General features: G+C 46.0%; 1 protein-coding gene across 1 annotated transcript in view; it reads left to right on the top strand.

Annotated features, from left to right (window-relative positions):
* Window positions 1-19,572, top strand: part of LOC116364160 (UPF0606 protein KIAA1549L) — a 97,259-nt gene extending 77,687 nt beyond the window's left edge. Inside the window, exons 17-21 of the mRNA XM_031817398.1 lie at window positions 4,079-4,480; window positions 4,648-4,745; window positions 5,183-5,583; window positions 9,171-9,322; window positions 12,770-19,572. Coding sequence (XP_031673258.1) covers window positions 4,079-4,480; window positions 4,648-4,745; window positions 5,183-5,583; window positions 9,171-9,322; window positions 12,770-13,039 — 1,323 coding nt within the window. The 3' untranslated portion in view covers window positions 13,040-19,572. The remainder of the gene's footprint in view (window positions 1-4,078; window positions 4,481-4,647; window positions 4,746-5,182; window positions 5,584-9,170; window positions 9,323-12,769) is intronic.
* The last annotated feature ends 567 nt before the right edge of the window (window positions 19,573-20,139 follow it).

Here is a 20,139-nt window from a genome sequence, read left to right as displayed (position 1 = left end):
TGATAGGTCTGGGAGGCAATGACACTCTACTCTGATAGGTCTGGGAGACAATGACACTCTACTCTGATAGGTCTGGGAGACAATGACACTCTACTCTGATAGGTCTGGGAGACAATGACACTCTACTCTGATAGGTCTGGGAGACAATGACACTCTACTCTGATAGGTCTGGGAGACAATGACACTCTACTCTGATAGGTCTGGGAGACAATGACACTCTACTCTGATAGGTCTGGGAGACAATGACACTCTACTCTGATAGGTCTGGGAGACAATGACACTCTACTCTGATAGGTCTGGGAGACAATGACACTCTACTCTGATAGGTCTGGGAGATAATGACACTCTACTCTGATAGGTCTGGGAGACAATGACACTCTACTCTGATAGGTCTGGGAGATAATGACACTCTACTCTGATAGGTCTGGGAGACAATGACACTCTACTCTGATAGGTCTGGGAGGCAATGACACTCTACTCTGATAGGTCTGGGAGACAATGAGACTACTCTGATAGGTCTGGGAGACAATGACACTCTACTCTGATAGGTCTGGGAGACAATGACACTCTACTCTGATAGGTCTGGGAGACAATGACACTCTACTCTGATAGGTCTGGGAGATAATGACACACTACTCTGATAGGTCTGGGAGACAATGACACTCTACTCTGATAGGTCTGGGAGGCAATGACACTCTACTCTGATAGGTCTGGGAGACAATGACACTCTACTCTGATAGGTCTGGGAGACAATGACACTCTACTCTGATAGGTCTGGGAGACAATGACACTCTACTCTGATAGGTTTGGGAGACAATGACTCTCTACTCTGATAGGTCTGGGAGACAATGACACTCTACTCTGATAGGTCTGGGAGACAATGACACTCTACTCTGATAGGTCTGGGAGACAATGACACTCTACTCTGATAGGTCTGGGAGACAATGACACTCTACTCTGATAGGTCTGGGAGACAATGAGACTACTCTGATAGGTCTGGGAGACAATGACACTCTACTCTGATAGGTCTGGGAGACAATGACACTCTACTCTGATAGGTCTGGGAGACAATGACACTCTACTCTGATAGGTCTGGGAGATAATGACACACTACTCTGATAGGTCTGGGAGACAATGACACTCTACTCTGATAGGTCTGGGAGGCAATGACACTCTACTCTGATAGGTCTGGGAGACAATGACACTCTACTCTGATAGGTCTGGGAGACAATGACACTCTACTCTGATAGGTCTGGGAGACAATGACACTCTACTCTGATAGGTTTGGGAGACAATGACTCTCTACTCTGATAGGTCTGGGAGACAATGACTCTCTACTCTGATAGGTCTGGGAGACAATGACTCTCTACTCTGATAGGTCTGGGAGACAATGACTCTCTACTCTGATAGGTCTGGGAGACAATGACTCTCTACTCTGATAGGTCTGGGAGACAATGACACTCTACTCTGATAGGTCTGGGAGACAATGACACTCTACTCTGATAGGTCTGGGCGACAATGACACTCTACTCTGAAAGGTCTGGAGACAATGACACTCTACTCTGATAGGTCTGGGAGGCAATGACACTATACTCTGATAGGTCTGGGAGACAATGACACTCTACTCTGATAGGTCTGGGAGACAATGACACTCTACTCTGATAGGTCTGGGAGACAATGACACTCTACTCTGATAGGTCTGGGAGACAATGACACTCTACTCTGATAGGTCTGGGAGGCAATGACACTATACTCTGATAGGTCTGGGAGACAATGTCACTCTACTCTGATAGGTCTGGGAGACAATGACACTCTACTCTGATAGGTCTGGGAGACAATGACACTCTACTCTGATAGGTCTGGGAGACAATGACACTCTACTCTGATAGGTCTGGGAGACAATGACACTCTACTCTGATAGGTCTGGGAGACAATGACACTCTACTCTGATAGGTCTGGGAGACAATGACACTCTACTCTGATAGGTCTGGGAGACAATGACACTCTACTCTGATAGGTCTGGGAGACAATGAGACTACTCTGATTGGTCTGGGAGACAATGACACTCTACTCTGATAGGTCTGGGAGACAATGACACTCTACTCTGATAGGTCTGGGAGACAATGACACTCTACTCTGATAGGTCTGGGAGATAATGACACACTACTCTGATAGGTCTGGGAGACAATGACACTCTACTCTGATAGGTCTGGGAGGCAATGACACTCTACTCTGATAGGTCTGGGAGACAATGACACTCTACTCTGATAGGTCTGGGAGACAATGACACTCTACTCTGATAGGTCTGGGAGACAATGACACTCTACTCCGATAGGTCTGGGAGACAATGACACTCTACTCTGATAGGTCTGGGAGACAATGACACTCTACTCTGATAGGTCTGGGAGATAATGACACTCTACTCTGATAGGTCTGGGAGACAATGACACTCTACTCTGATAGGTCTGGGAGACAATGACACTCTACTCTGATAGGTCTGGGAGACAATGACACTCTACTCTGATAGGTCTGGGAGACAATGACACTCTACTCTGATAGGTCTGGGAGACAATGACACTCTACTCTGATAGGTCTGGGAGACAATGACACTCTACTCTGATAGGTCTGGGAGACAATGACACTCTACTCTGATAGGTCTGGGAGATAATGACACTCTACTCTGATAGGTCTGGGAGACAATGACACTCTACTCTGATAGGTCTGGGAGATAATGACACTCTACTCTGATAGGTCTGGGAGACAATGACACTCTACTCTGATAGGTCTGGGAGGCAATGACACTCTACTCTGATAGGTCTGGGAGACAATGACACTCTACTCTGATAGGTCTGGGAGACAATGACACTCTACTCTGATAGGTCTGGGAGACAATGACACTCTACTCTGATAGGTCTGGGAGACAATGACACTCTACTCTGATAGGTCTGGGAGACAATGACACTCTACTCTGATAGGTCTGGGAGATAATGACACTCTACTCTGATAGGTCTGGGAGACAATGACACTCTACTCTGATAGGTCTGGGAGACAATGACACTCTACTCTGATAGGTCTGGGAGACAATGACACTCTACTCTGATAGGTCTGGGAGACAATGACACTCTACTCTGATAGGTCTGGGAGACAATGACACTCTACTCTGATAGGTCTGGGAGATAATGACACACTACTCTGATAGGTCTGGGAGACAATGACACTCTACTCTGATAGGTCTGGGAGGCAATGACACTCTACTCTGATAGGTCTGGGAGACAATGACACTCTACTCTGATAGGTCTGGGAGACAATGACACTCTACTCTAATAGGTCTGGGAGACAATGACACTCTACTCTGATAGGTCTGGGAGACAATGACTCTCTACTCTGATAGGTCTGGGAGACAATGACTCTCTACTCTGATAGGTCTGGGAGACAATGACTCTCTACTCTGATAGGTCTGGGAGACAAGGACTCTCTACTCTGATAGGTCTGGGAGACAATGACTCTCTACTCTGATAGGTCTGGGAGACAATGACTCTCTACTCTGATAGGTCTGGGAGACAATGACTCTCTACTCTGATAGGTCTGGGAGACAATGACTCTCTACTCTGATAGGTCTGGGAGACAATGACTCTCTACTCTGATAGGTCTGGGAGACAATGACTCTCTACTCTGAAAGGTCTGGGAGGCAATGACACTCTACTCTGATAGGTCTGGGAGACAATGACTCTCTACTCTGATAGGTCTGGGAGACAATGACTCTCTACTCTGATAGGTCTGAACTGTATTAGTTCTACTAGTACTAATTGGAAATGAAGTGTGAACAGTGTATCAGTGGAGGTTGCTGAGGGAGGACGGCTCATAATGATGGCTGGAACGGCGCCAATGGAGCCATGTGTTTCATGTGTTTGATACCATTCCACTGATTCTGCTCCAGTCATTACCACAAGCCTGTCCTCCCTGATTAAGGTGCCACCAACCTCCTGGGCAGTGTGTGTGTGTGTGTGTGTGTGTGTGTGTGTGTGTGTGTGTGTGTGTGTGTGTGTAACCAATTCCCCTCTTTTTCTCTGTGTTTCAGACTGAACCGGAGCTGATTGAGGAGACCAACGTGGATCGTCTGATTGGCCCACGGGGGGGTTATGTCTGCCCCAGAGGGGTCAAAGGTCACTCAGAGACCTCCACGTTGAGCTCCCAGCCGTCCATCGACGAGGTACGCCAGCAGATGCACCTGCTCTTGGAGGAGGCCTTCAGCCTGGCCTCAGGGGGACAATCCTCCACAGCCGGACGCCACCACCACTCCCATCATCCCCACCCCCACCACGGTTACCACCACGGCCACTACAGCCCCGGACCTCCACCCCTGCCCTACTCTGACGTGGTGACCAGTGCCCCGGGAACCATGAGCCGTGGCCGAGGAGGAGGGCTGCAGTGGATGCCGGCGTACGGAGCAGACATGTATCAGTGCAGCCTCCCCAAACCTGTGAGTGGGTGGAAGGATACAACCTCTGGGAATGGTTATGTTAGGTCAAAATGTACTACTGTACTGGTTCTAGTTGACTAAACCTTAACAAGTAGACACTTTCTCCTATCAGTAAACATCAACCCACAGTATATTATTCATGTGTGTGTTGACTTGTCTTCTTCCAGGCCTTTAGGTTCACCCAGCTTCCTGACATGGTTATGACCTCTCCTCCACCCCCTATTCCCCCTCGCACCGGCCCCCCTCCTGGGACCTCTCTAAGACGGTACGGCCAGGACACACACACACACACACACACACACACACACACACACACACACACACACACACACACACACACACACACACACACACACACACACACACACACACACACACACAGCCCCATAACTCTATTCTCACCTTTCCTCAAATGAATCAAAGCTGCAACACCTCTCTCACCCAAAACTGAATCACTGAACTCCCCAACATTCACATGGTAATATTCACCAGGGAAATGCAGTGTGGCCAGACTGATCTCAGTCATGTATACTGCACATTTGAAAGCAGAATCAGTGCAGAGGAAGATGACATGAATAGCAATGAGCATCCAGTGTTACTGTGGGTCTTATATGGAGCACCACTGTCCTCTTGTGGTGAAGAATATGTGTTGCATGTGAATGTGATTTTGCTATGTGAGCATTATCTCTCTCTCTGACTCAGCTCGTCGCCTGACCTGGGGTCCACGGCCAGGATCTCAGAGTCTGGGACCAACATGATGGACATGCAGACCCAGCATAATGACAGCAGCGCCCCCTATGTCTCTCTCTCCAGAGCAGTACTCCCCTCAGTCCCCCTCTCCAGAGCAGCACTCCCCTCAGTCCCCCTCTCCAGAGCAGCACTCCCCTCAGTCCCCCTCTCTAGAGCAGCACTCCCCTCAGTCCTCCTCTCCAGAGCAGCACTCCCCTCAGTCCCCCTCTCCAGAGCAGCACTCCCCTCAGTCCCCCTCTCCAGAGCAGCACTCCCCTCAGTCCCCCTCTCCAGAGCAGCACTCCCCTCAGTCCCCCTCTCTAGAGCAGCACTCCCCTCAGTCACAGCAGAACAGCCGGTGTTCACCTACTCAGGTCAGAACCTGTTTGTCTGTTGTTTTTTATTGTTTTATTATCCTAGCGGGGGTCTAGGTTAGGAGTTAGGGCTTGGGTTAGGAGTTAGGGCTTGGGTTAGGAGTTAGGGCTTGGGTTAGGAGTTAGGGCTTGGGTTAGGAGTTAGGGCTTGGGTTAGGAGTTAGGGCTTGGGTTAGGAGTTAGGGCTTGGGTTAGGAGTTAGGGCTTGGGTTAGGAGTTAGGGCTTGGGTTAGGAGTTAGGGCTTGGGTTAGGAAGTTAGGGCTTGGGTTAGGAGTTAGGGCTTGGGTTAGGAGTTAGGGTTAGGAGTTAGGGCTTGGGTTAGGAGTTAGGGCTTGGGTTAGGAGTTTGGGCTTGGGTTAGGAGTTAGGGCTTGGGTTAGGAGTTAGGGCTTGGGTTAGGAGTTAGGGCTTGGGTTAGGAGTTAGGGCTTGGGTTAGGAGTTAGGGCTTGGGTTAGGAGTTGGGCTTGGGTTAGGAGTTGGGCTTGGGTTAGGAGTTAGGGCTTGGGTTAGGAGTTAGGGCTTGGGTTAGGAGTAGGGCTTGGGTTAGGAGTTAGGGCTTGGGTTAGGAGTTAGGGCTTGGGTTAGGAGTTAGGGCTTGGGTTAGGAGTTAGGGGCTTGGGTTAGGAGTTAGGGCTTGGGTTAGGAGTTAGGGCTTGGGTTAGGAGTTAGGGCTTGGGTTAGGAGTTAGGGCTTGGTTAGGAGTTAGGGCTTGGGTTAGGAGTTAGGGCTTGGGTTAGGAGTTAGGGCTTGGGTTAGGAGTTAGGGCTTGGGTTAGGAGTTAGGGCTTGGGTTAGGAGTTAGGGCTTGGGTTAGGAGTTAGGGCTTGGGTTAGGAGTTAGGGCTTGGGTTAGGAGTTAGGGCTTGGGTTAGGAGTTAGGGCTTGGGTTAGGAGTTAGGGCTTGGGTTAGGAGTTAGGGCTTGGGTTAGGAGTTAGGGCTTGGGTTAGGAGTTAGGGCTTGGGTTAGGAGTTAGGGCTTGGGTTAGGAGTTAGGGCTTGGGTTAGGAGTTAGGGTAAGGAGTTAGGGCTTGGGTTAGGAGTTAGGGTAAGGAGTTAGGGCTTGGGTTAGGAGTTAGGGCTTGGGTTAGGAGTTAGGGCTTGGGTTAGGAGTTAGGGCTTGGGTTAGGAGTTAGGGCTTGGGTTAGGAGTTAGGGCTTGGGTTAGGCGTTAGGGCTTGGGTTAGGAGTTAGGGCTTGGGTTAGGAGTTAGGGCTTGGGTTAGGAGTTAGGGCTTGGGTTAGGAGTTAGGGCTTGGGTTAGGAGTTAGGGCTTGGGTTAGGAGTTAGGGTAAGGAGTTTGGGCTTGGGTTAGGAGTTAGGGCTTGGGTTAGGAGTTAGGGCTTGGGTTAGGAGTTAGGGCTTGGGCAAGGAGTTAGGGCTTGGGTTAGGAGTTAGGGCTTGGGTTAGGAGTTAGGGCTTGGGTTAGGAGTTAGGGCTTGGGTTAGGAGTTAGGGCTTGGGTTAGGAGTTAGGGCTTGGGTTAGGAGTTAGGGTAAGGAGTTTGGGCTTGGGTTAGGAGTTAGGGCTTGGGTTAGGAGTTAGGGCTTGGGTAAGGAGTTAGGGCTTGGGTTAGGAGTTAGGGCTTGGGTTAGGAGTTAGGGCTTGGGTTTGGAGTTAGGGCTTGGGTTAGGAGTTAGGGTAAGGAGTTAGGGCTTGGGTTAGGAGTTAGGGTAAGGAGTTAGGGCTTGGGTTAGGAGTTAGGGCTTGGGTTAGGAGTTAGGGCCTGGGTTAGGAGTTAGGGCTTGGGTTAGGAGTTAGGGCTTGGGTTAGGAGTTAGGGCTTGGGTTAGGAGTTAGGGCTTGGGTTAGGAGTTAGGGTTAGGAGTTAGGGCTTGGGTTAGGAGTTAGGGCTTGGGTTAGGAGTTAGGGCTTGGGTTAGGAGTTAGGGCTTGGGTTAGGAGTTAGGGCTTGGGTTAGGAGTTAGGGCTTGGGTTAGGAGTTAGGGCTTGGGTAAGGAGTTAGGGCTTGGGTTAGGAGTTAGGGCTTGGGTTAGGAGTTAGGGCTTGGGTTAGGAGTTAGGGCTTTAGGGTTAGGCTTGGGTTAGAGTTAGGGCTTGGGTTAGGAGTTAGGGCTTGGGTTAGGAGTTAGGGCTTGGGTTAGGAGTTAGGGCTTGGGTTAGGAGTTAGGGCTTGGGTTAGGAGTTAGGGCTTGGGTTAGGAGTTAGGGCTTGGGTTAGGAGTTAGGGTAAGGAGTTTGGGCTTGGGTTAGGAGTTAGGTGTTTGGGTTAGGAGTTAGGGCTTTGGGTTAGGAGTTAGGGCTTGGGTTAGGAGTTAGGGCTTGGGTTAGGAGTTAGGGCTTGGGCAAGGAGTTAGGGCTTGGGTTAGGAGTTAGGGCTTGGGTTAGGAGTTAGGGCTTGGGTTAGGAGTTAGGGTAAGGAGTTAGGGGCTTGGGTTAGGAGTTAGGGTAAGGAGTTAGGGCTTGGGTTAGGAGTTAGGGCTTGGGTTAGGAGTTAGGGCTTGGGTTAGGAGTTAGGGCTTGGGTTAGGAGTTAGGGCTGGGTTAGGAGTTAGGGCTTGGGTTAGGAGTTAGGGTTAGGAGTTAGGGCTTGGGTTAGGAGTTAGGGCTTGGGTTAGGAGTTAGGGCTTGGGTTAGGAGTTAGGGCTTGGGTTAGGAGTTAGGGCTTGGGTTAGGAGTTAGGGCTTGGGTAAGGAGTTAGGGCTTGGGTTAGGAGTTAGGGCTTGGGTTAGGAGTTAGGGCTTGGGTTAGGAGTTAGGGCTTGGGTTAGGAGTTAGGGCTTGGGTTAGGAGTTAGGGCTTGGGTTAGGAGTTAGGGCTTGGTTAGGAGTTAGGGCTTGGGTTAGGAGTTAGGGCTTGGGTTAGGAGTTAGGGCTTGGGTTAGGAGTTAGGGCTTGGGTTAGGAGTTAGGGCTTGGGTTAGGAGTTAGGGCTTGGGTTAGGAGTTAGGGCTTGGGTTAGGAGTTAGGGTAAGGAGTTTGGGCTTGGGTTAGGAGTTAGGGCTTGGGTTAGGAGTTAGGGCTTGGGTTAGGAGTTAGGGCTTGGGTTAGGAGTTAGGGCTTGGGTTAGGAGTTAGGGCTTGGGCAAGGAGTTAGGGCTTGGGTTAGGAGTTAGGGCTTGGGTTAGGAGTTAGGGCTTGGGTTAGGAGTTAGGGCTTGGGTTAGGAGTTAGGGTAAGGAGTTTGGGCTTGGGTTAGGAGTTAGGGCTTGGGTTAGGAGTTAGGGCTTGGGTAAGGAGTTAGGGCTTGGGTTAGGAGTTTGGGTTAGGAGTTAGGGCTTGGGTAAGGAGTTAGGGCTTGGGTTAGGAGTTTGGGTTAGGAGTTAGGGCTTGGGTAAGGAGTTAGGGCTTGGGTAAGGAGTTTGGGTAAGGAGTTTGGGTTAGGAGTTTGGGTAAGGAGTTTGGGTAAGGAGTTTGGGTAGGGAGTTTGGGTAAGGAGTTTGGGTAAGGAATTTGGGTTAGGAGTTTGGGTAAGGAGTTTGGGTAAGGAGTTTGGGTTAGGAGTTAGAATTATGGTTAGGATTTAGGTTTAGGTTAACTTTGTTGTTTGTCACAATTGTAGAACAACTTGATTCTTCTTCTAGTAATGGCAGTTGTCATTGTAGTATGTCCCCTGTATAACGACCTCCTAACCCCCCCACAGGAAACCCCATCACAGCGGTGTACGCCATCCCAGCCTCGCGGTCGGGTTACTCTGAGTACTTTGCCTCCACGCCCCCATCCTCCTACCACAGCCCATCCTGGATGTCCTACCCCCCTGAGCCTGAGGACGTGCCCCCCCAGTGGGCTGACTCTGTAAGAACCCCCCCTACTCTCCACACTCACCGCGTAGGTAGAAGTAGCTACCCACTGTAAGAATAGGTCAAAGATAAATAAACAACGCAGAGACAGAGGATGAAAGGTCAAAAGGACCAGAAGTCAATAGAGTAATAATGATGAAGGGAAATAGTGTTTTTTCTGTAATAGGGAATTATTGCTCAATGGTTCAGAGACATGGGAGGAATATGTCTTCTGAAATAGGATACTTGTTATTTGGCCATTGGCTGGTTTTATTGCAAGGAATTCTAATTGGTCAACCACAGGCTAGGGCTGGGTTATAAAACTACATGCTGTCCCTTTGTTCTGGGGAGAGAACCACTGGAGAGAATCACTGAGGACAGGGGAGAATGACCATCTACCTCTCAGCATCTATGATTTGGCCTCTTTGAATAAACAAGTAACAAAAATTGCTAACACCACTGACCCTGGAACAGATACGTTACCTTATGGTAAAGTTAGGATGGGGGTGGAATATTCTGATCCTAAATCTGTGCTTAATGGTATGTTCTACCTCGAGCCACAACCACACCACACACAAGGGAAAGCCCAATCCTGCCCCAGGTCTTAGAGTTGTTATGTAAACTAATGGAAAGTTACAGAGCTCAATGTGTTTTCCTGGATGTTTGTAAGACACCAAAATGTGACTCATCAGTGAATATGAAGACATTTTCATGACAGCCTCTGCAGAGAGCCTTTATCAGTGATTGACAGTGAGCTCATTCCTCATCTACCACTAAGCAAAATGTGGTTCCTAATTTTCTATTGTACAATACTCTGTCTCTCTCTGTCTGTTAAACATGAAATGGGTTCCATTTCCCCCTCTGTCAGATCTGTTATTGACCATGTGACCTCCCCTCTCCTCACTGGCCTTTCCCCCTCTGTCAGATCTGTTATTGATCATGTGACCTCCCCTCTCCTCACTGGCCTTTCCTCCTCTGTCAGATCTGTTATTGATCATGTGACCTCCCCTCTCCTCACTGGCCTTTCCCCCTCTGTCAGATCTGTTACTGACCATGTGACCTCCCCTCTCCTCACTGGCCTTTCCCCCTCTGTCAGATCTGTTACTGACTATGTGACCTCCCCTCTCCTCACTGGCCTTTCCCCCTCTGTCAGATCTGTTATTGACCATGTGACCTCCCCTCTCCTCACTGGCCTTTCCCCCTCTGTCAGATCTGTTATTGATCATGTGACCTCCCCTCTCCTCACTGGCCTTTCCCCCTCTGTCAGATCTGTTATTGATCATGTGACCTCCCCTCTCCTCACTGGCCTTTCCTCCTCTGTCAGATCTGTTATTGATCATGTGACCTCCCCTCTCCTCACTGGCCTTTCCCCCTCTGTCAGATCTGTTATTGATCATGTGACCTCCCCTCTCCTCACTGGCCTTTCCTCCTCTGTCAGATCTGTTATTGACCATGTGACCTCCCCTCTCCTCACTGGCCTTTCCTCTTCTGTCAGATCTGTTATTGACTATGTGACCTCCCCTCTCCTCACTGGCCTTTCCCCCTCTGTCAGATCTGTTATTGATCATGTGACCTCCCCTCTCCTCACTGGCCTTTTCCCCTCTGTCAGATCTGTTATTGATCATGTGACCTCCCCTCTCCTCACTGGCCTTTCCCCCTTTGTCAGATCTGTTATTGATCATGTGACCTCCCCTCTCCTCACTGGCCTTTCCTCTTCTGTCAGATCTGTTATTGATCATGTGACCTCCCCTCTCCTCACTGGCCTTTTCCCCTCTGTCAGATCTGTTATTGATCATGTGACCTCCCCTCTCCTCACTGGCCTTTCCTCTTCTGTCAGATCTGTTATTGATCATGTGACCTCCCCTCTCCTCACTGGCCTTTCCCCCTTTGTCAGATCTGTTATTGATCATGTGATCTCCCCTCTCCTCACTGGCCTTTCCTCCTCTGTCAGATCTGTTATTGATCATGTGACCTCCCCTCTCCTCACTGGCCTTTCCCCCTTTGTCAGATCTGTTATTGATCATGTGACCTCCCCTCTCCTCACTGGCCTTTCCTCTTCTGTCAGATCTGTTATTGATCATGTGACCTCCCCTCTCCTCACTGGCCTTTCCCCCTCTGTCAGATCTGTTATTGACCATGTGACCTCCCCTCTCCTCACTGGCCTTTCCTCCTCTGTCAGATCTGTTATTGACCATGTGACCTCCCCTCTCCTCACTGGCCTTTCCTCCTCTGTCAGATCTGTTATTGACCATGTGACCTCCCCTCTCCTCACTGGCCTTTCCTCCTCTGTCAGATCTGTTATTGACCATGTGACCTCCCCTCTCCTCACTGGCCTTTCCCCCTCTGTCAGATCTGTTATTGACCATGTGACCTCCCCTCTCCTCACTGGCCTTTCCTCCTCTGTCAGATCTGTTATTGACCATGTGACCTCCCCTCTCCTCACTGGCCTTTCCTCCTCTGTCAGATCTGTTATTGACCATGTGACCTCCCCTCTCCTCACTGGCCTTTCCCCCTCTGTCAGATCTGTTATTGACCATGTGACCTCCCCTCTCCTCACTGGCCTTTCCTCTTCTGTCAGATCTGTTATTGATCATGTGACCTCCCCTCTCCTCACTGGCCTTTCCTCTTCTGTCAGATCTGTTATTGATCATGTGACCTCCCCTCTCCTCACTGGCCTTTCCCCCTCTGTCAGATCTGTTATTGACCATGTGACCTCCCCTCTCCTCACTGGCCTTTCCTCCTCTGTCAGATCTGTTATTGACCATGTGACCTCCCCTCTCCTCACTGGCCTTTCCTCCTCTGTCAGATCTGTTATTGACCATGTGACCTCCCCTCTCCTCACTGGCCTTTCCTCCTCTGTATGGAATGTTCTTTGTATCCCTGTTTGTCTGCCTGTTTCAACCAGATGTCTTCACACAGTGTCTTTTTGCAGAACCAGTGTCATTTAGAAACCATTTGCTGAACTGAATGTATGGCTGGCGTTGAGTGGACACAGCAAAATACTGGGGTAGTTGAGCACATTTCCTAAATGAACAACTCTTTTCTTTTTTCTTTTGGGTATTTCAATGATTAGTTGTGTGTAGAGTCAGACACATCTCATGTCCACATTCTAAACTAAACCATAAGTGGAGTTCAAATGCTTGGTTTGAATCGAAAGTCCATTTTTAAAAGTCACAGATATTTTAATCGCCGTTTAAATTTTTTATTCTTAATTTATTTTATCATGTGAGTTTCGTCCAAGTGTGCTTGTGTATATTTTCCCTTGTTTTCAGCCATTTGAATATGTGGAATATGTGGAAGAGAGACAATGTTCACCCAGCAAACTGATCCAATAAGGATAATATGTTTTTGTATTTGAAAAATAAAAATAAAAACAAAGCATCAGCTGTATTTCCTGTCGTGTTGGTGGGTATCAAACCCTGTGTGGTAGTTTTGGTGACGTCTGGCCTACCCTCTCTTCCAGGTGGCTCTCCCGGGGTACGTGGAGGCCTTCCCTCATCCCCGCTACCCTCAAGGCAGCTCCCCCAGACTCCCCCTACACTACGGTCAGGCCATGGAGCCACCCCCCACCCCGACCACCGCCACGTCCCAGAAGAGCCTGCCCGATGCGGGGGAGCCCAGAGACAGAGTCCCCCTCAGCAGTCTCTCCACATCCGCCCTGGTCCAGGCCATCCGACAGGAGGTGGCAAAGCTGGCCAAGAAGCAGACAGACATGTTTGAGTTCCAGGTGTAATCCCTCTAGTGGCCGGGAGGTGGAATTGCAGCACTCTCTTTTCTGAACATGCTGTAACACTAGAGACAAAACAAACTCTCAAACTCAACTTTTTTGACATTTGTATATTAAGACAGATAAAAGCCTCTTTCTTTCTATTTCTCTCTCTCTCCCACCTCTCTCAAAGTGGGAAAATCCCACGTTTCTCTGATGTGTTTCATCACCATGCTGTTATTTTGGAGTTACTGAAGAGTGAAAGTGTTCTATCTCAAACTGTCAGTCATCTCTTCTTAACGATGTCTCTATAGTTACAATACCTGTTTCTTTACATTGTACATATGTCATCCCCACATCTAAAGACCTGTAATAATGAAAGAAGTCGAGGGCAGGCAGACCGTGGCACTAAATCCTCCAAACACCGGTTTCGAGGGCATCACTTTTATACAATGTGTTACCAACATATTCAAATAATGATTGACATTATTTTTTTAAATTAATTTATTCATACTATTACATCCTTCTACAAGATATAGTCCCGACACAAATCTAGCCGGCTTGTCGTTCGTTCTATCAGTTCGGTTGCTACAGTAGAGAAGCGACACAGAGTCTTTCAGTCATTTGTTCTAAATGTTCCGTTTCCATGCTGGCTGGCAACGTTCTTATCCCTTTCTTTCCTGTTAGCCAACTAAGGCTAACTTACAGCTAGAATAACAGCTGGCTGGCAACGTTCTTATCCCTTTCTTTCCTGTTAGCCAACTAAGGCTAACTTACAGCTAGAATAACAGCTGGCTGGCAACGTTCTTATCCCTTTCTTTCCTGTTAGCCAACTAAGGCTAACTTACAGCTAGAATAACAGCTGGCTGGCAACGTTCTTATCCCTTTCTTTCCTGTTAGCCAACTAAGGCTAACTTACAGCTAGAATAACAGCTGGCTGGCAACGTTCTTTTCCCTTTCTTTCCTGTTAGCCAACTAAGGCTAACTTACAGCTAGAATAACAGCTGGCTGGCAACGTTCTTATCCCTTTCTTTCCTGTTAGCCAACTAAGGCTAACTTACAGCTAGAATAACAGCTGGCTGGCAACGTTCTTATCCCTTTCTTTCCTGTTAGCCAACTAAGGCTAACTTACAGCTAGAATAACAGCTGGCTGGCAACGTTCTTATCCCTTTCTTTCCTGTTAGCCAACTAAGGCTAACTTACAGCTAGAATAACAGCAAAGTAGTTGCATTTGTTTTAGCTGTTTTCTAGAGATATTTATTTGGATAAATCCATAACAATGAGCTAATGAGGCTCGATTTGTCCTGGCATACAAAATGTGCTCACTTGTCAGGACACTGTTGTTCAGAGAGACTAACCAACAACACAGCTAACACAATCACTTCAAACTGAAGCTGGAAAGACTGCAAACTAGCGGCACTTCGTTTCATTTGACCTTTTTTCAATTTACATTTCTTTGTATATATCCATAAAAACGATACCAGCTGATTCATGATTTTGACTTGTTGAGAAACGCTGCCTGTCTGTCTTGTCCCGACTCCCAACATGTTCATTACTATGGGACAGCTGGAGGTTGAATTTGAATATTGAAACAATGTTGCAAATGTCGGAGAGACAGACAGCAAGGTTTATACAAATCTCTGCTGTTGAAAACTAAATGTTAGTCTAAAGGAAATGTGAGACAATGTCTAGATGCTTTTTATAGTGGAGATTATGTTTATAAATTGCTTGGCTGGGATGATGAGACAGTGGATTGCGCAGTCATATGGAACAGAGTAAATAGACATTTTAACATCATAGATTTAGCCGGTGGTAACTTGTGGAATAGACATGCGGTTTTAACCAATCAGCATTCAGGATTAGACCCACCCGTTGTATAATGTGTATATATAAGCATGTAAAGGGATGCCATGTATCTTAGCTCTTTTTATAGAACAAGTCCATTTCAACTAAAAGAGAGACTTCTGTTTTATTGTCATCTCCAATGGCCCTGAGTATTCCATCCTCTGACTGAGAGGGGATTTAGCTTATGTTCTTCAATGACAATTGAGATCTGAGTCAGATTCCCTTTTCCTGTGCTCAGCCATGTCTTCTAAGTATCATTTCAAGCAGTTTGAAAACAACATGACCACAAATTACATTGGACCACAAATTAGGCACAATTGAAGTCAGTAGATTTAAAGAAGGGTGTTGATTTTCTCCTATGAAAAGGAGGTGCTGGTATTGTATATGAATGGATATGAATAGTGAGTTGAGATCTGACACCATGTTTGGAAGACACACCTGTCAGAACACATGTGCCTCATAAACTGTGATTATTGTGTCGACAAACACTTGAATCTGAAGGATGCCAACAACAATTTCACTTGTTTCTTGACGATGCCTCCAAACTGCCTTTCACAACGTGAACATGATCAGAAATCCAGTACTGTAGCCCTTTTCTTGGACACAGTAAAGTTGGACTGGGTTTAACACAACTGTAAATGTAATGTGTTTCTTAACAGAAAGGAGAGAGGACACTTTAAATGCTGACACAGTGCTCAGTTAGATTTCTCTTTTCTTTAGAAATCAAAGAAATCATAAATTGGCCACAGAATCCACTCAGCAAATGTTAGAGAAAGTATGTATTGCACTGTAATGATTCTATATAACAGAGTGTCATATCTGTGTTCTACACAATACATTTCTACATTCTGTAATGTTTTTTCTTCTAGTAATGATCAGATAAGACAAAAAGCAGACTGACTCTTTGACATTTTAGGACTGGAGATGTGCATCTCTGGTTTAATGCACAATATCCCCAGGATTGATGGCACAAGGTCCTCTAGTAGGTATAATGATACTATACAGTTCATATGGACAGTGGTGGACTGGGACACTGTTAACTACATAGATATTAGTTTGACCTTTGAAGACCAAGGTGCTCTGTCAGCAGTGCATTCTTTACATCATATTGTGAATGTCGATCCCAATGACTTTGATCTCCTCCTTGATGATTGTACTGTAACTTTTTATTTTTAACGAGAACCAGCTCAAATGCACTTTATGCTATAGGTGTATGTCTGTTATGTTAACTGTTGCTGGACAGGAAGGTGAAACGGTTAGGGCAGCTCCCAGTCCTAAGTTTGGTCCTCTACATGGAGTCTGGCTTTCATTCTCTCGTTCCCAGTGAGTGAACACACCTTGTCTGAAGCTCCTTTTCAGTACAGTATTCATACAGTGGCCCTTGGTATTCTAATGGGTGGACAAGACATGCATGAGTCTACACATGGAAACCAAGGCTGAGATGAGCCTGGTTTGATTATCTTTGATAAGAGGAACAAGTGAGAGGGGGAAGAGTGTAATCGTTTTGGTCACAGTATACCAAAGGATGGGTGGAAGAGCATATCACCTCACACATCATAGGTGGTATTGCAACACAAAAATAAACTGTTCAAATGAAAAGTTGTCCCAAAAATGTAACACATTTTCTCCTTCTGTGTTTATCATGACGACACATTATTGCATTATTTCAGATGTAGGTTATAGTTTTTCACCCTGATTTCCTTTTTTACTGACCCCCTGTACAGTAGAGTTTCTGTTTCAGATGCACCCTGGGAGATTGAGTTTTCCAGCCCGTCCTGTGTGTCTGAGTGTAAATAGGAGAGGAATACTCTCTCTTACTGTAACTCCAAACCAGAACTCTGTTGCTTTTCTGTTTCCAGCATCTCTTTTGCTGATGGACTGACAACACTCATGGTTGAGGATGGACGGTTATGTTATCATATAGCTGCAGTATTGTAAAATGAAACCCTTTCTGTCTGTTCTGTAGATGCTGACCAGTTTTGTGATGAAATGAACACTTTTCACATTTGAATGCTGATACATCAGTCTGAAGAGAGAAACAGGATGGCAGATTATGCGATTTGAATCTTTGCAGATTAACTCAATAAAAGGGATGACAGATTGGCTGTTTGATGAAGAATGTGGTTTGTGACTTTAATATATGATTTACTTATGAACATAAATAGTTGTTAGTCAAGGTAATTCTGATGAGATACAATCATTATAGTTTTTTCCCTGATTTGAATCCTTCTCTTCTCAGTTGTTGGATGACAGATGTATGAAGGTTGCTTAGGAAGTAATCTATAATGGGAGGGAAAGAGAATCAATCAATTTATAAAAGTGTTGGCACTAATTTTCCAAATAGGTCTAACATTGTAATAGACAACAGCATCAGACCCCCCAAACTGTCTGTCTGTCACATAGACCTAGATAGGTCTACAATACGAAACAGCGCGTTGAAAGTCAGATTGTCATATGAAAAAAATAGCACTGTATTTTACATCTCCCGTGATCTAAAGGCTCTCCCATCTGCTCTCCCAACTCCAACTCCATCATCAGGATAGCCAGCTCGTTGACTTCGTCCATTTCGCTCCTCCTGGCCACATGGATACCGGTCGGTGGACTAAACACCTCCAGAGGTTGGTAGTTGTTCACCACTAGGATGCCCGTGTCAGGCCACCGCTCCGTGTCTCTAACAGGCTGCTGCTGCTTCTGCTGCGCATTGCAATGATTATGGTCCTGCAAAATGGAGGTCCAAATATCCCCGCATGCGTTGGACTGGTCATAGAGAGAGGGGAAGAATCTGGATTTGTTGGCATTCATCTTGTTTTCACTTTTCAGTAGGTCATGAATTCAGATTTGTTTGGATTCGAAAGATGAATGCACCTGGTGGTTCTGGAACCATTACCTCAAGTTCTTCATGTTCTAAACCTTTTGTTGCATTGTAATGTGTGCAGTAGGCTAAACCAGTAGGCTAAACCAGTAGGCTAAACCAGTAGGCTAAGCCAGTAGGCTAAACCAGTAGGCTAAACCAGTAGAATAAACCAGTAGGCTAAACCAGTAGGCCAAACCAGTAGGCTAAACCAGTAGGCTAAACCAGTAGGCTAAACCAGTAGGCTAAGCCAGTAGGCCAAACCAGTAGGCTAAACCAGTAGGCTAAGCCAGTAGGCCAAACCAGTAGGCTAAACCAGTAGGCTAAACCAGTAGGCTAAGCCAGTAGGCCAAACCAGTAGGCTAAACCAGTAGGCTAAACCAGTAGGCGAAGCCAGTAGGCTAAACCAGTAGGCCAAACCAGTAGGCTAAACCAGTAGGCTAAACCAGTAGGCTAAACCAGTAGGCTAAGCCAGTAGGCTAAGCCAGTAGGCTAAACCAGTAGGCTAAACCAGTAGGCTAAGCCTAATGCTAAAAGGAAACATTTAATCAATACATTAATTCACCCTATTGCAGGAGAACTTTCCTTCAAAATAAAATAAAAAGGCTTCTGGAGTTTGTACATTTCAGACTTGATAATCCCTTATGAAAAATGTATCAACCCCTACACAAATGTATTATAATCCACATAATAATTAACATTTCCTGTTGGCGCATAAGAATCTCTGAAAATATGATATAATGAGCACATCAAGTGTAAGTTATTTATAATAAAGTTGGATTCTATTGTATGTGGCCTTTCTAATCCACTATCAGGTGTTGTTGTCACTAAGTTGATCTGTCAATGGCAACATGTAGTGTCAAAGGTGATCAAGGTGTCTTTTGCAAGGCAGCTCTGTATCTCACAATGACACAACAATTCAACTAAACGGCAGCATAGTAGCATAGAAATACACTAAAGACAAAATAAATAGACAAAACACAATCATGAAAAACAACCATTGGACAAGTTCAGGTAGTACCTCCCGTTTGGAAGTGCTTCAATCTGTTTTGTGTCTAATTAACATTTACGTCCCTGTTGTAAAGAGGTTAGGTACACACTCGTTAACGTTGTCTTAGTCTTGTAACAACAAGGTTTACAGACAGCATTGGTTTCAGATGAAGTTATTGAAACAATAGTATACATTTATAAAGTATTCAAAACTTTATTGGTATGTAAACACATGACATTAACACATTCAAATGACTGAGGATCAGCGTCAACAACCCAGGAGGCCAAAGATATCATGTCTCAATATTACTGTTGTAAAACACAGACATTCTTTGGAATTACACAGAATGGAATTTCACATAACAATAAAAGAAGGTTCCTTTGAATCACTAATCAATTTGACTGTAGAATTGTTGGTTTAGATTCAAATGAACTGTGCAGTTCCAGCGAACCAGACCTGGCTGACTGGCTTTCCCTCATGTCTCTGTCACGTACATGAAAGATAAATGCAGCCACCCACACACACCATGGCATTAAACAGTAGGTCATGAATTCAGATGTGTTTGATGTGAAAGGTGAATAAACCTGGTGGTTCTGGAAACTTAGGATATTTTTGTTAAGGCAAATATAGGTGTTATATCTAAACGTTAGCCTACAATTGGCCCAAAAACTCCCTTCAAAATGGATTGTATTGTTGCCAACTTGGTTCCCTCTCTCTTTTGGTCACAAGGATTGTAGTCTACACATGCCATCTCCTGAAAGATGTGTTTGATATGGCCTTTGGCCACCTTTCCTTCCAGTTCTCTGCTGCCAATGACTGGAACGAATTGCAAAAATCACTGAAGCTGGAGACATATCTCCCTCTCTAACTTTAAGCATCAGCTGTCAGATCAGCTTACCGATCACAGTACCTGTACACAGCCCATCTCTAAATAGCAACTACCTCATCCCCATATTGTTATTTATTCTCTTGCTCTTTTGCACCCCAGTATCTCTACTTGCACATAAACCTCTGCACATTTATCACTCCAGTGTTAATGCCAAATTGTAATTATTTCGCCTCTATGGCCTATTTATAGTCTTACCTCCCTCATTTTCTACATTTGCACACACTGCAGATAGATTTTTCTATTGTGTTATTGACTGTAGGTTTGTTTAATTGTAACTCTGTGTTGTTGTTTGTGTCACAGTGCTTTGCTTCATCTTGGCCAGGTCGCAATTGTAAATGAGAACTTGATCTCAACTGGCCTACCTGGTTAAATAAAGGTGAAATAAAAAATAAAATAAATAAATATGGAACCAAAGAAAGCCTGATATAGATTTTTTCATTCAAATGTAAGTATAAAACCGTATTGTACTGGATCATATGAATGATTAGTAGGCATAGTAGATAACAGAAAGACTAAATCCAAAGCATATGAAACAATGTATTTATTTAAAG

The sequence above is a fragment of the Oncorhynchus kisutch genome, unplaced genomic scaffold (assembly GCF_002021735.2).
Source record: "Oncorhynchus kisutch isolate 150728-3 unplaced genomic scaffold, Okis_V2 scaffold1013, whole genome shotgun sequence".
Classification (NCBI taxonomy): Eukaryota; Metazoa; Chordata; class Actinopteri; order Salmoniformes; family Salmonidae; genus Oncorhynchus; species Oncorhynchus kisutch.
Note: the sequence above shows the minus strand (reverse complement) of the source record. Positions and strands in the feature narration are given on the sequence as shown.